This window comes from Terrapene carolina, unplaced genomic scaffold (genome assembly GCF_002925995.2).
Source record: "Terrapene carolina triunguis isolate 2854851 unplaced genomic scaffold, T_m_triunguis-2.0 Scaffold182, whole genome shotgun sequence".
Classification (NCBI taxonomy): Eukaryota; Metazoa; Chordata; order Testudines; family Emydidae; genus Terrapene; species Terrapene triunguis.
This window is the reverse complement of record NW_020664533.1, coordinates 251,539-264,226: the sequence shown is the minus strand read 5'-3', so window position 1 is coordinate 264,226 and position 12,688 is coordinate 251,539. Positions and strand designations below refer to the sequence as shown.

The 12,688-nt window shown below is 39.6% G+C and overlaps 1 protein-coding gene across 1 annotated transcript in view; it reads left to right on the top strand.

Annotated features, from left to right (window-relative positions):
* Positions 1 to 4,934, top strand: part of LOC113407040 (vacuolar protein sorting-associated protein 41 homolog) — a 141,655-nt gene extending 136,721 nt beyond the window's left edge. Inside the window, exons 28-29 of the mRNA XM_026654127.1 lie at positions 2,850 to 2,929; positions 4,726 to 4,934. Of these exons, the coding sequence (XP_026509912.1) occupies positions 2,850 to 2,929; positions 4,726 to 4,806 (161 nt within the window). The 3' untranslated portion in view covers positions 4,807 to 4,934. The remainder of the gene's footprint in view (positions 1 to 2,849; positions 2,930 to 4,725) is intronic.
* The last annotated feature ends 7,754 nt before the right edge of the window (positions 4,935 to 12,688 follow it).

Genomic DNA, 12,688 nt, shown 5'->3' with positions numbered 1-12,688 from the left:
TCCCTCCATTTGTGCTGCCTTGTAGAGTGTGAGGCTACATTAACAACAATGCGTTAACCCTTGAGGGCTCAGCTAGTGCTAGTTCATCATTTAGCAGTAAGGCATTCCCTGGGAAATATCCCACCCTTTTCCACCCTCTGACTTCCACCTCAACCAAACTTCACAATCATCATTGCTGTGTACAGTAGTATTAAATTGTTTGTTTAAAACTTATACTGTGTGTGTGTGTGAGTGTATATATATATATTTTATATATACACACACACACACACACACACACACACACACACACACACACACACATATACACACCTCTACCCCGATATAACATGAATTCGGAAGTAAAGTAGTGCTCCGGGGGGGCAGGGCTGCGCGCTCCGGCGGATCAAAGCAAGTTCGATATAACGCGGTTTCACCTTTAACGCGGTAAGATTTTTTGGCTCCCGAGGACAGCGTTATATCGAGGTAGAGGTAGGGGTGTGTGGGTGTGTGTGTGTGTATATGTATATGTATATGTATATGTGTGTATATATATATATATATAGTCTTTTGTCTGGTGAAAAAAATTTCCCTGGAACCTAACCCCCCTCTCCCCCCCATTTACATTAATTCTTATGGGGAAATTGGATTCACTTAACATCATTTCGCTTAAAGTCACATTTTTCAGGAACATAACTGCAACATTAAGCGAGGAGTTACTGTATCTTATAACAGACTGCAGTTTTAAAACATTTTCTGAGATTAGCCCTGAAAATAGAAATTCAGCAAAGCATTATTTATAAAGATATATATTTTGGGAGGGTGTTATATCACAAAAAATATGTATAGTTGTTTTTTTTCACTTGTTCCTCAGCATGAGAAGGTTATAGCTTGATTCAATAGAATAGGTTGGCCTGAGCCCTCCAAATGACAATACTTATGGCTAAGTATTTGAATAAGATTACTTTCTTTTTAGTGAAAAAGCCAGCTACTGAGCAATGGCACAGAGCATTCAAGGAAGCACTTTCATTTCAGTTTTGTTTTTTCTTCATCATTTGCCAAATTGATGTGGACATGGCGTAGAAGAGAAAGTAGAACTGAAATGGTTTTGTCAGACCATGGGCTAGATTCACAATGTAGTTCTGCTGTGTTCACCTCCACCAACATCAAGCCTAGCACAGGCCTCTGGTAGTAGAAAATCTGGAAGGGGGGGATGTTCCAGTGATGGTTGGCCACCTATTTTTAATGCATTAAAAACTGCATATTAATGATGCGTGAAGTGATTCCTGTGTGTGTAACTTTAGCGCCCTCGTGGCCAAGATGGAGTCTGCTCTGCAGGCAGCTCTGGCCAAGAGAAGGCGCGCGCAGGAATGCAGCAGGAGAAATCCCTTCCACCCCAGCGGCACCTGTTCCAAACCCCCAGAGTGGAGATATCCTATCTCCTAGAACTGGAAGGGACCTTGAAAGGTCATCGAGTCCAGCCCCCTGCTTTCACTAGCAGGACCAAGTACTGATTTTGCCCCAGATCCCTAAGTGGCCCCCTGAAGGACTGAACTCACAACCCTGGGTTTAGCAGGCCAGTGCTCAAACCACTGAGCTATACAATGGATATAACAAAGGGAAAGAGGGATGAGAGGAGAAAAACAACAAAGGGAAATATAGGGGAGCGGTAAAACAGGGTTGCATCCAAACCAAGGCCCCACAGGCCCAGTGGTAACACAGTCTGGAAGGTCAGACACTGAGCAATGTGTCTGCACACAGTGTTCAGGAGTCCTGAGCAAAGTTCCAGTCCAGTGGTGACTCTTGGGTGCTCCTGGTCATCTTCGGCGCCAGTGAACTTTCCCCAACAAACCCCTCCGGTGCCCTCTTCTGCTGCTCTCTGCAAAGCCACACAGAGCGACCACCTCCCCACTTAACTAGCTACAGCCTCCCTCCTTGTTCCCAATGCAGAGTCCCAAGCCCCAGTACTCACAGCCCCATGCAGCTCTGGGCAGCCGTGCTACTGGGTCCAGATCCGGCCTGTCCTTCTCGGGCGATTCCTCCCGAGTACAGTCTCCTCCTGGCTCCTGTCCGGGGGTGTCCCCGATCGGCCCTGTCCTTCCCAGGCTTCAGGCAGATTCTCTGCTGCTCCCTTTGGGAGGGCCTGCAGGCTGCTCTCCCTCTCAGCTCCAGCGCCACCCCCTGGAGTTTCCCTCCTTTTTTCTTACTCTCCCTTTCCCACCTAGGAAAAAGATTTAAAGGGGCCATGCTCTCTAAACCCCAAAGGGGTTACATGTGTATTTATGGACAATCTATGTACTATAAGAGTTATTCAGAGGCTTATAACTTGGGCGAATTTTCATGGGGACATCAAAAGGCTGACTGCAGAGCAGCCCTTTGCCAAATTTAAAGTCCTTGCTCCAAATCATGCTAGAGCTTCTCAACAAACAGTTGTAGAATTTTTTTTAACATGGGCAAAACAATCTATTTTCCCTAACCTTGTTCTCAGAAGTGGTTGAACTGTTTTAGCTGAGATTCCCTCCTTCCCCCCACCAAAAAAAATCAGCCTTAGGCAGACATGCTGTATAGAAAATTTCAGCCCAAATGGATTAAGTTTAGCAAAGTTATAAGCACTAGAAAATGGTCTTTCATGATGGAAAGTGTTGGGCAGTATTAACTGTTGGCGCTACCTGAACCATCTATAATAATCTGTAAAATTTTTGGAATACGTTAAGCTGAAGGACGCTACCTAAATGTAAAACGTTACTATTATTCTGCATAAATAATGGAATATGTCAATATCTTTTGCATAGGTAAGGTAAATTATTATAACCATCAGCTCCCTTGTTTCACTATCTCATTGTAATGTATTTATTTTCTCCCCCCCCCAGATGCATCCAAATCCTTCAGTGTGACAGTGTTCCATTGCAGGCATATGTTTCACAAAGAGTGCCTCCCTGTACCTAGCACAGTAAGCAACCAACTTAATCTCGGTGGATATGAGAGATCACCTTCATCAAGGACAAAAGGACAAATGGTTTGCTTTTGCCATCCACAGAGAAGGGCACATGTTTGTCGGGGATTATAAAATGATTATTACAATTATTCCTGACTGTATCTCAGTATGTGTCTAGGAGAAGGGTAGTTAACCCAACTGCAACCAAAATACATATAATTTAAATGAAAACTGCTGCTCTCAGACAAGAAAAATATTTTGATTTTTCTCACATCTGAATATGAAATGCATTTCAGAGCCTTAGTGAATGAGCTGTTTGATTTTGTTTTTTAAACTTTTCCATAGCAGCTCTCTAAGATGTGTTTTAATTTAATTAACTTCCATAATAAAACAATTTCTTAAGAAACTTACATTCACTGATTTGATCTGGAGAGGAAAACATCTTCATGTTTTAGTGAATAAATATTTAAATAACTTTGTTTATATTCACTTTTTTTGCTGAGAATTTTTGCTTTATCTGTTGAATTAAATTGTTTTGGCTGTAGAGTGAAAACACAATAAATAACTTTATATATATATATAAATTGGACAGGGATTTAGAAATAAAAGCATCAGAAAGTTAATAAAACAGGAAAAACAAGTGAAATTTAAGACATTTTTTACTTGTCTGTTTTGTTGTAAAGTAAAGTCATTGTCTAAAGAACTACTCCCTCTAGCAAATGTAACAAACTAAACAAGGCATCTCCGTATTCGCACATCAAAAAGTATATATTTAAATATTTATCACAGAGATCTTTATTTTACTAGTGTGTTCCCATGATAATAAAGCCTCTTAAATATTTCTCTTAAAAGCAATTATTTGTTGGCAATTTGTTGTTGGACCAGACAATATTTACTAGCAATAATTACCGTACTATGAATTGGATTATCTGAAGAATAGTCAAATTTTGGCTCAAAGACCAGGATGCCAAAAGCCAATCTGAAATTTTGTTCCTGGACAAAGAAGGCTAGATAACATTTACGGGGATTTGTTTTAAAAAGTTGACTTTTATTGTAATTGGTACTGTAGGAGTCTTAATATTGTGTCTAGTGTTTCTGCTGAGCAGTTGCTGTTTGGTGCCGTGCCGGTTATAGTTATAGGAAGCCTGCTTGATGCATATAGGCATAGTGGGGCATATTGGAGGAAGAATGATGCAAACGTAAGGAACGTATGAGGGTAAAAGCAGGAGTTAAAAAATTGTTTGATTTGGGTAACAAAACATAGAGACTCTGGCCCAGATCCTCAGCTAGTGCAAATCAGCCTATCTCCCTTGAAATCAATGAAGCTATGCCAATCCACACCATCTGGGGATGTGGCTCAGAAATCCACTCACAGCCAGATCCACCAGCACAGATCTTCCAAAGAGCGAGGACAGTGTGCCAAGTAATTTGTGCTGTCTTTGTTCCACATAGCTGTTCACATAAGTATTTAATCCTCATAAGGGCAGAATTTGGCTTCAGTGTATGTTTGTTATATACATACACATCGTTCTGAAGGGTGTCTTTTAGAGCACCTGCAACGGCGAGGAGGAATATACTGCTTCTTGGCTCCAAGCATAATTATTTCATGCATAATACATTCTGTTATACTGCCTACCTATGTGTATGTGCGAACGTGCACAGGAGGTATGCGCTCGCTAGAAAGCTGTAGAATTCATGGAGTGACTTACATTTACCTTCCCAAATTCTGAGGTAAATTTTCATATGACAATTGTTTTGTTGCAGAATACAGAGTACTATCTAACTAACATACCTTTCTTTTAAATTTCCAGATGTCCCCATTGCAGTTCTGCAACATCTGCAGTGCTAAGCACAGAGGACCAGGCAGTGCGATCTTGGAGATGAAAAAATAGCATTCTCCATATACTCTCACACATGTCTCAGAACCATTTTGTGGCACTAAGCAGTGCCATTGATGATGATGCTGTTAAGAGATTGTATATAATTCTGAGTGTTATTTAAAACAAATTTCTAAAAAGTATCAGTTTACTGAAATTTCCTTCTATATCTCCAGAAAGAAAAGTGGCAAAAACAATATATATTCACCTGCTATATCTTTGTTACACAATGCAGATTTCACCAGTCATATCCTTATTCTTCACTAAGTAATGAAAATATAAACCTAAATGGAAACAATTGGAGATTATTCTTGGCACATTGTATTACAGAATACGTGTACCACAGTTTGAAACCAAATCCGAAACCACAGTTAGATATTTGTATGCAAGGTCAGTATGTGTAATTCTCATTGATTTCAGTGGGACTGCTCAAATACTTAAAGTTAGGAAGTTAGTACCTTCCTGAATTGATACCTAAATAAATAAGTTATTAATAAGTTCCAGTGACTGTACATTTTCACCCATCTTGTTAGAAACTGGTTATTTTATGTCATTTGCAGACATAACCTCCATGGTGCTTTCATTTGTATAGATATTTACTATGTTAAGCAAATGCTTCTTTTTTTTTTTTTTTTTTTTTAACTGGAAAGTTTTTAAATGTTACCAGTGAGTGTCTTTAGTCTGTTGCTTAATAACTATAACTATAGTATCTCTCTTGAGTTGCTCAAATATAGAAAAACATCTGGGCTTTACAAGAAAATATCTCCAAGAGCTTCATAAACCAAAAGAGAGAAGGTCAAATAACTATAGTTTATGATGCCAACAAAAATGCAGTGATTTTTTTCTTGTTTCCCTGATGCTCTGTTTTTATTATTGACATACAGCATATAGATCCAAGGGGGATCAATCTTCAAAAGATGAAAAAATTATACAGACACCACCTCTTCAGAGTTATTGCCACTTTTCTAATATACTTAAAATGTAAAATATGTGTTCAGTATATATGAGCTCTTCAGCTGATCACTCTTGTCTATACTCTTTCACCTTCATAAGTGACAGCTCCTCAGCTGATGTAAATTGGCATCACTCCACTGAGATCAATGGAGCAATGCTAATTTACATCATCTGAGGATGTGGCCCAGAGTATTTAACAAATCAATGCTTCATTCTTTGTTGTCCCATTTATGCTTTACAAGTACATTATAAATGGGCTTTGTTACCTCTGGTGATAGTAATGCTGTATATCACTTAATATTGGAAATAAAATTGTAAGTGTTGCATTAAAACTAGTATATCTTCAAAGAAGCCAAAGGTGTAAGCAATGAAATTGATCCTATGGAATTGACCACACTATGATGAGGCGTCACCCCGAGTCCTGTGATCTGGGTGGTGATTTTCACCCAAAGCGATTGCCATCTAATTGTTTTGCAGTATGTTTTGAAATAGAGGTTTCGAACATGTTCTCAAGCAAACTGTATAGATCTTTTAAATCTAGGTCCATTTCCTTTTTTCCGTATATTATGCAACATGGTGTCATTTAGATCAGAATTTTATCATAATTTAAAGCAAGGAAGTTGTTTATTTACTGCAACTTGGTCTTAAATTCCATAAGGCTTAGTAGTGTTCAGTGACATAAATTGCTAGCCTGCTACCACTTGAGACCATGTGTGCGTTGTAGACTTGCACATACTGTACATTTTGCAAGTAATTTTAAATCCATGCATAGATCTCCAGTCAGAATGTTCTCTAAGCCCAAAGCTTCTTTCACTTTCATTTCATTCAGGGACCACCCTTTTCATGTTGCAGAACTATAAATGTGCTAATTTTGATTCAGTAAGAAATGCCCTGTAGTGGGTGATGCCCACTGAGTCCCCACCAGACCACAATTTGGGTTGCTTCCTTTCTCTGACACAAGAGTCCTTCCCCTGTTGTGGGTGTATAAAATCTCTCCAAAAAGAAGTTCCTTTCCCCTTCTCTAAGGGCAGGGAGGAACAAAGTAAAGAAAGGGGGTGGGGGGGAAAGGTGCTTAGCCTCTTGGTCAGTATCTCTGTCACTCGTTTTGGTCCTGGGTTGTCTGTAGGCTTTTTATTGTCCTAATCAGGGTTAGAGTCCTTCCTTAAACAACACCTTTCTCTCCCCCCCCCCCTTTTTTTTTGGCTAACATTTGGTCTGTACCTGATACAGGCAGACTGAGGGGCGGCTGGGGCAGAAACTGTCTCCCTCTTCTTTGATCTCTCTCCCTGTAATCACCTGTCTCTGAGGCACAGCAGTCTTCCTCAGTTACTGTCCCTTCCTGTGGCAGGCTTTCACTTTTTAAGCTTCCTTCCTCCAGACAGAACAAGCCTTGCAGGTGTATCTAGTTAGTGCTGGCTGAACCCAGAAGAACTCATTACCGTCTTCCCTAATAAGGTGAGGGGTGCCCCCTCACATGCACAGTGCTGGTTTTTCATCTTTTTTTTTCTGAAAAACTTTTTAAATCATAGGATGCATCCCAGGTTAATGTCTAAAACTGGTTTTCAACCTGTGGTCCGCAGACCCCTGGGGGTCCGCAGACTATGTCTAAGATTTCCAAAGGGTTCTGTAGCTCCATTCTAAATTTTTCAGGGGTATGCAAATGAAAAAAAAGGTTGAAAACCACTGGTCTAAAATATTCAGCAACCCAGGTGCTTTTCTTTTAAAGATCAGGTTTGGGCTGAGAAGTAGCTGTAAAAAGTTATATAACATTTCAGCAGAGACTAGAAAAATATTTATTGAAGCTCCAGTGAAATTTGATGAGCTGTCAATTTATCAATGTGCCTGCAGTTCCCACTTCAGGCCAAGATAAGCTAACTTATAAAGGTACATAGGAATGTTCCAGTACAATAATTCCAATCTAGTCCTTTGTCATTCAACATTGACCAAGGCTGGGTGCTTCAGAGGAAAGTGTCAGACCTTGTAATGCACCTAATTTTGCAGTACTGCATTGTGGGTGGATAGGGATGGCTCAGCCTGTTTTACTCAAGTGGGCTGTCCAGGTAAATGTATTTCAATAATGATCAGGCTTCAGTTAATTTTCTCAGTCTTCCTGTTTTATTTTGAGAACCATGCATTTGCTTTGGGATATCAGTGGTTTAAAGGCTTGCTCATCTTGTCAGTTTTTTTTTTTTTTAATAGAATATCAGGGTTGGAAGGAACCTCAGGAGGTCATCTAGTCCACCCCCCTGCTCAAAGCAGGACCAGTCCCCAGACAGATTTTTGCCCCAGATCCCTAAATGGCCCCCTCAAGGATTGAACTCACAACCCTGGGTTTAGTAGGCTCAATGCTCAAACCACTGAGCTATCCCTCCCCCCGGTTGCATGCAGACAATTCCCAGTGAAGTCCGTGATTGGTCTCTGGGGTGAAATCTTGGTCCCAGTGAAGTAAATGGGGGTTTTACTATTTACTTCAAGATTTCACCCTAAGACTTCAAAGTCACTGTAAAATGACAGCCTGGGTTTCATATCTATTGTTAGTTCACTGACTCCATATCAGATGTGCTCTTTTCATAGATAAAGAGGTTTCGGTACTTGGCAGCCCTGTACTGTACAGGTCAGGCTGGGGTCTTTCCTTCCCCATGTCATCACTAAAGATAAAGGCTTGACGCTGTGCAGTGCCCAGTGCTCTTCATCTTATTACACCTTCAGTGGTATCTACAGTCCTATTGTCCTCAGTGTAGTACACAGGTGTAGCTGTTTAGAACTTAGTAAGCATTCTGTTCATTCACAAGGAGCAGCAGAATGCAGCTCACCCATCTATTTTGGCTACAGTGCTAACAGAAGTAAAAGGCAATTACTTTATATCACTGAAGTCAGCAGCTATGATTCTTCTTATTTATTGCCCTTGTGCATATTTAATGTTCAATTTTAGTCACTTTTCAGAGCAGACTCGTACTTCTAAAGTACAAAAATGACAATCCCTTCACGGCCATTTTGACCTACACCTTGGTCATATTTGAAATAAATATCATGGATGCTCATTGCAAATTACTCTAATTTACAAATTTGTCAAACAAATGAAGACAGACAACAGCTAAGCAAGGTATGTTTTGTAATAATAAATATGTATTAGTAATATGATACCTCACTGAAATGTTGCCTGTTAAACTTTGGCTGATGTTGATATTTTGTGGAGATTATATGGCGTGGCCTACTGAGTGTCCACCGAACAAAGTTGATTATTCTCCACCTTGCACTGCAGGATATTGCACTAAGCTCTTTGGGACTATCTTTTTGTTTTGTGTGTATGTACAGTGCCTCACACAATGGGGTTCTTGTCCATGACTAGGCCTCCTAGGTGCTACCGCAATACAGATGATACTTTAATTTATTTAATTAAATTAAAGGTTTCATTTGGATTTCCAGTTTTTCACAATATGTTGCTTACCTGCAGATATTGCTAAATTCACCATTTCAGCACCTAATTTGTTCAGTTGTGTGGATTTTTGCAATGCCTGAAAGGAATAGGGCTAATGTGTACATATATTTTTATTTAATTTCACCCATTTATTAGGGCACCTGTTTCCAAGCTTCCCACATTCTCACCAATGACCACAAAAGTATAAAACAGAAATCACTAAGAAAGAATTATACAGTTCAAATACCCATTTTCTTTGTCTTGTCAGGCTATGACGGAAACTGCAACATTCCCTTCTTCTGTCCCCAAAAGTTAATTGCCCCACCTATGAAAGGGATTGATTCCCAGACTGATAGCTGGAATGAAGCAAAATGGGGAGTGGGATTGGAAAAAAGTAAAGGATAGTGTCAGTGGAAATATATAGGCCTTGCAGCCTACCCTAAAGGTAGGCCAAGAGAAATTCTGTCAGATCATCTTGAGGTAAGACTTCTTGGCCCTTAGGCAAAATCTCTGTCCCATCATGGTCCTGAGAGCCACCCCAAACAGTCAAGGAAAGCAGGATATGGCCCGATTTTAATCACGTACACTAGTGTAAATGAAATCAGAATCAAGCTAGTATGGTGAGATTTGATTTCTCAAGTGCTTAGAGCCTTGATTATGAAGATATTTTATATAATAATATTAAAACCCAAATTTATCTGCAGAATCTTAGCACTAATCAGAACATGTTGGATTACGTTAAATTTTGTCAAAATACAGCATTTTGTCAAAGCCAGAATGATTTGTAGAGACTTACCGGTTTCAACAGAGCTTTTGCTGGGAAGGTGCTTTATGTACTAGGCTCTCTGGTCACATCTGACCAGTGAGTGCGAGCCACTATTTTGACACACAATCTATTTTGCAAAAGTGTTTGAAGGATTGGAACAAAACCAAACTTTGAAATCCTGAGAGCTGTTGAGAAACGTAATTGTTGTCTTCCAGACAGCTCTACCAAAGAGTTTTACATATAAGTTCTTAAAATTCTCTGATTTCTTTTACAATAGAAATATATATGCAACAAGACAATACAGCATCATTTTTTTTCGTTATACAAGCCAGAAGCACATTCATATGTGGTGGCATTATGTGTGCTCTCTGCATTGTATTGAAATGAATTGTTTTAATATAAGCATTCTGGAAAGCTTTAAGTATGTTTTGCCAGACATTCCCCCACTGCTCTGGGTTGTATTTATACCTAGGTCCTGTGCTCATATGTTCTGTGTCTCATTCTCTGGATTTCATAGTCCCAGGAATTTGCTTGTGAGTGCAGTATCTCATGTGGCCCTTTATGGCATTCCAGCTTGCATGTCCAGTACTATCACATCCAGAAAAATTAGAAAATAGTATCTAAGTGAAGCCTGTCTTTATCCCAATTTCATCTTTCTTTAATATTAATGTACTTTGGTGTCCCTTTCTATAGTATCCAAGAGCTCAACCCAGTTATATTGATCTGTTCAGCAGTGTCTGTAGAGGACTTCATAGTGGATTCTCCTCTTCCCCTTTCCCTGATTTTTGGAATCTCTGCTTTCTGTTTTTGTTTTATTTTCTCTCCTGCTGCTATTTCTTTGTTTCCTCTTTATATGGGAAAGGCTTTGGCAATTAAGCATGTCTTTCAATGTGCTTTGGAGATTATCAGATTTGGGTTAGTCTTCTCCTGGTAGCTTGTTCCATAGCCAGTTTCTGTAAAGTACCATTTTATGCTGTTCATTTAACAGTTTAGCACTTCCACCTTCCAAGATGAATGATCCCAGCTGGGGGTAGTTGCTCCAGTACAGCTAACATTCCAATAGGGAGAACCCTGAAGTAATGAGATTTCAGCAAAACGACCCACGCTTCACAGAATAACTCAAGCCATAAAGGGGGCCGTTTTCTGAAGTGCTCTTCATTAATGGGGACACGCACCATATAATTTTAAACTTTTTAAACAAACATAAACACTGGACATTTTATTGTCCATGACATTCCCTTCCCAAGGCAAGGAATAGAACCTGGAAATCCTGATTTCCCTCCTTTCCCCCAATATTTTAGCACTGTATATTAAATTGTGGTTACCCATTGGTGAAGTGTGGAGCATCATCCTTTATGGCTGGTCCAGCTAAAGAACAACAGTTACTCCTTTAGCTGAAGTGGTAGAGGTCTGTGCTGGAAAACTGAAGGTCCATGGTCCGAGTTCTGCTGGTGACGTATGTTGAGAGGGCCCTTATGGGTGCACAGAATGGAATTTGTTTTTCCAGCTTTCTGTTTAAAAAGCTGGAATATTTGATTGACAGAGTGAGACCACATTTTTTTAAAAGAAGTTTTATGTTAAAAATCCATTTTATTCTGTCCACTATGATGCAACATTCAACCCAACACAGGTGTTCCGTATTTCAGACATTTGTCACACACTTCAATGGCTTATGTCACCTATTGGCAGGTTTGAAGGTAGAAAGCTATGTCCCTGTGTCATGTGACAATGGTAGAGAGGCCCAGATCCTCAAAGGCATTTAGGTGCCTAACTCACAGTTTTCAGTGTGACTATTCCTCACACTGAACATGGAACTTGAATGGAATAAGGAAAACAGTGTTATCCCTATCCTTATCCCTCTTTCTGTTTTACCCCACAGCTTTGGCTTGGCTTTTCACTGAACAGTTATAAATGATGCATATATCCTCACACCCTGTATCTACCCTAAATATACTTTCTTGAGGCAGATATCTCCTGAATGCAGGATCTAAATCAATTACTCTTCTCCCAGTAGAATTTAAATTTATAAAGGGGGTAATATAATATTTGGGGAGCAAGCCATTATAATTAGAGATTTTGCCCCAACTTTTCTTATTCTTTGCATCTCTTGCTTTTTGTCACTCCCATGGACTATTGGCACAAAATATATATATATATTTTTTTTTTGGCACAAGAGAAATCCTTAGATGCTTTTTTTGCAGTTTAAATCAATGCTTGTTTCCAGTTGCTATAATCCAAAGTTAAATTCTACTGAAGAAGAAACTGAAAAGTTTAAGACATCAACACATACAGAAAAATGGGATTCCTGAAATTCAGGGAATTATTGGATAAATGATGACAATACCACCTCAATTTGGATAACAGGAAAATATGGTTTAAAGGAGTGTGGAAAAAATGGGGCTTTACTATAGGTTTTTGTTATTGTTTGTACTACAGCAGCTCCTAAACACAGGCTGAGGGAAAAAATATTCCAGTTTTACAGAATAAAAGGCACAGAGAGATTAAATGGCTTGCCCAACATCACACAGCAAATCAGTGGCAAAGCCAGGAACTGAATCCAGATATCCTGATTCCCAGTCTCATTATTATTGCTTGTGTGTTTGTATTGTAGCGCCTAGGAGCCCCAGTCATGGCCCAATGGTGCTAGGTGCTGTACAAACAACAAACAGATGGTCCCTGCCCCATAGAGGTTAGAATCTAAGTGTCTTAGCTACAAAAACAAATTCCCCCTCCCCCCACCGCCATCTGTCTGCATACAT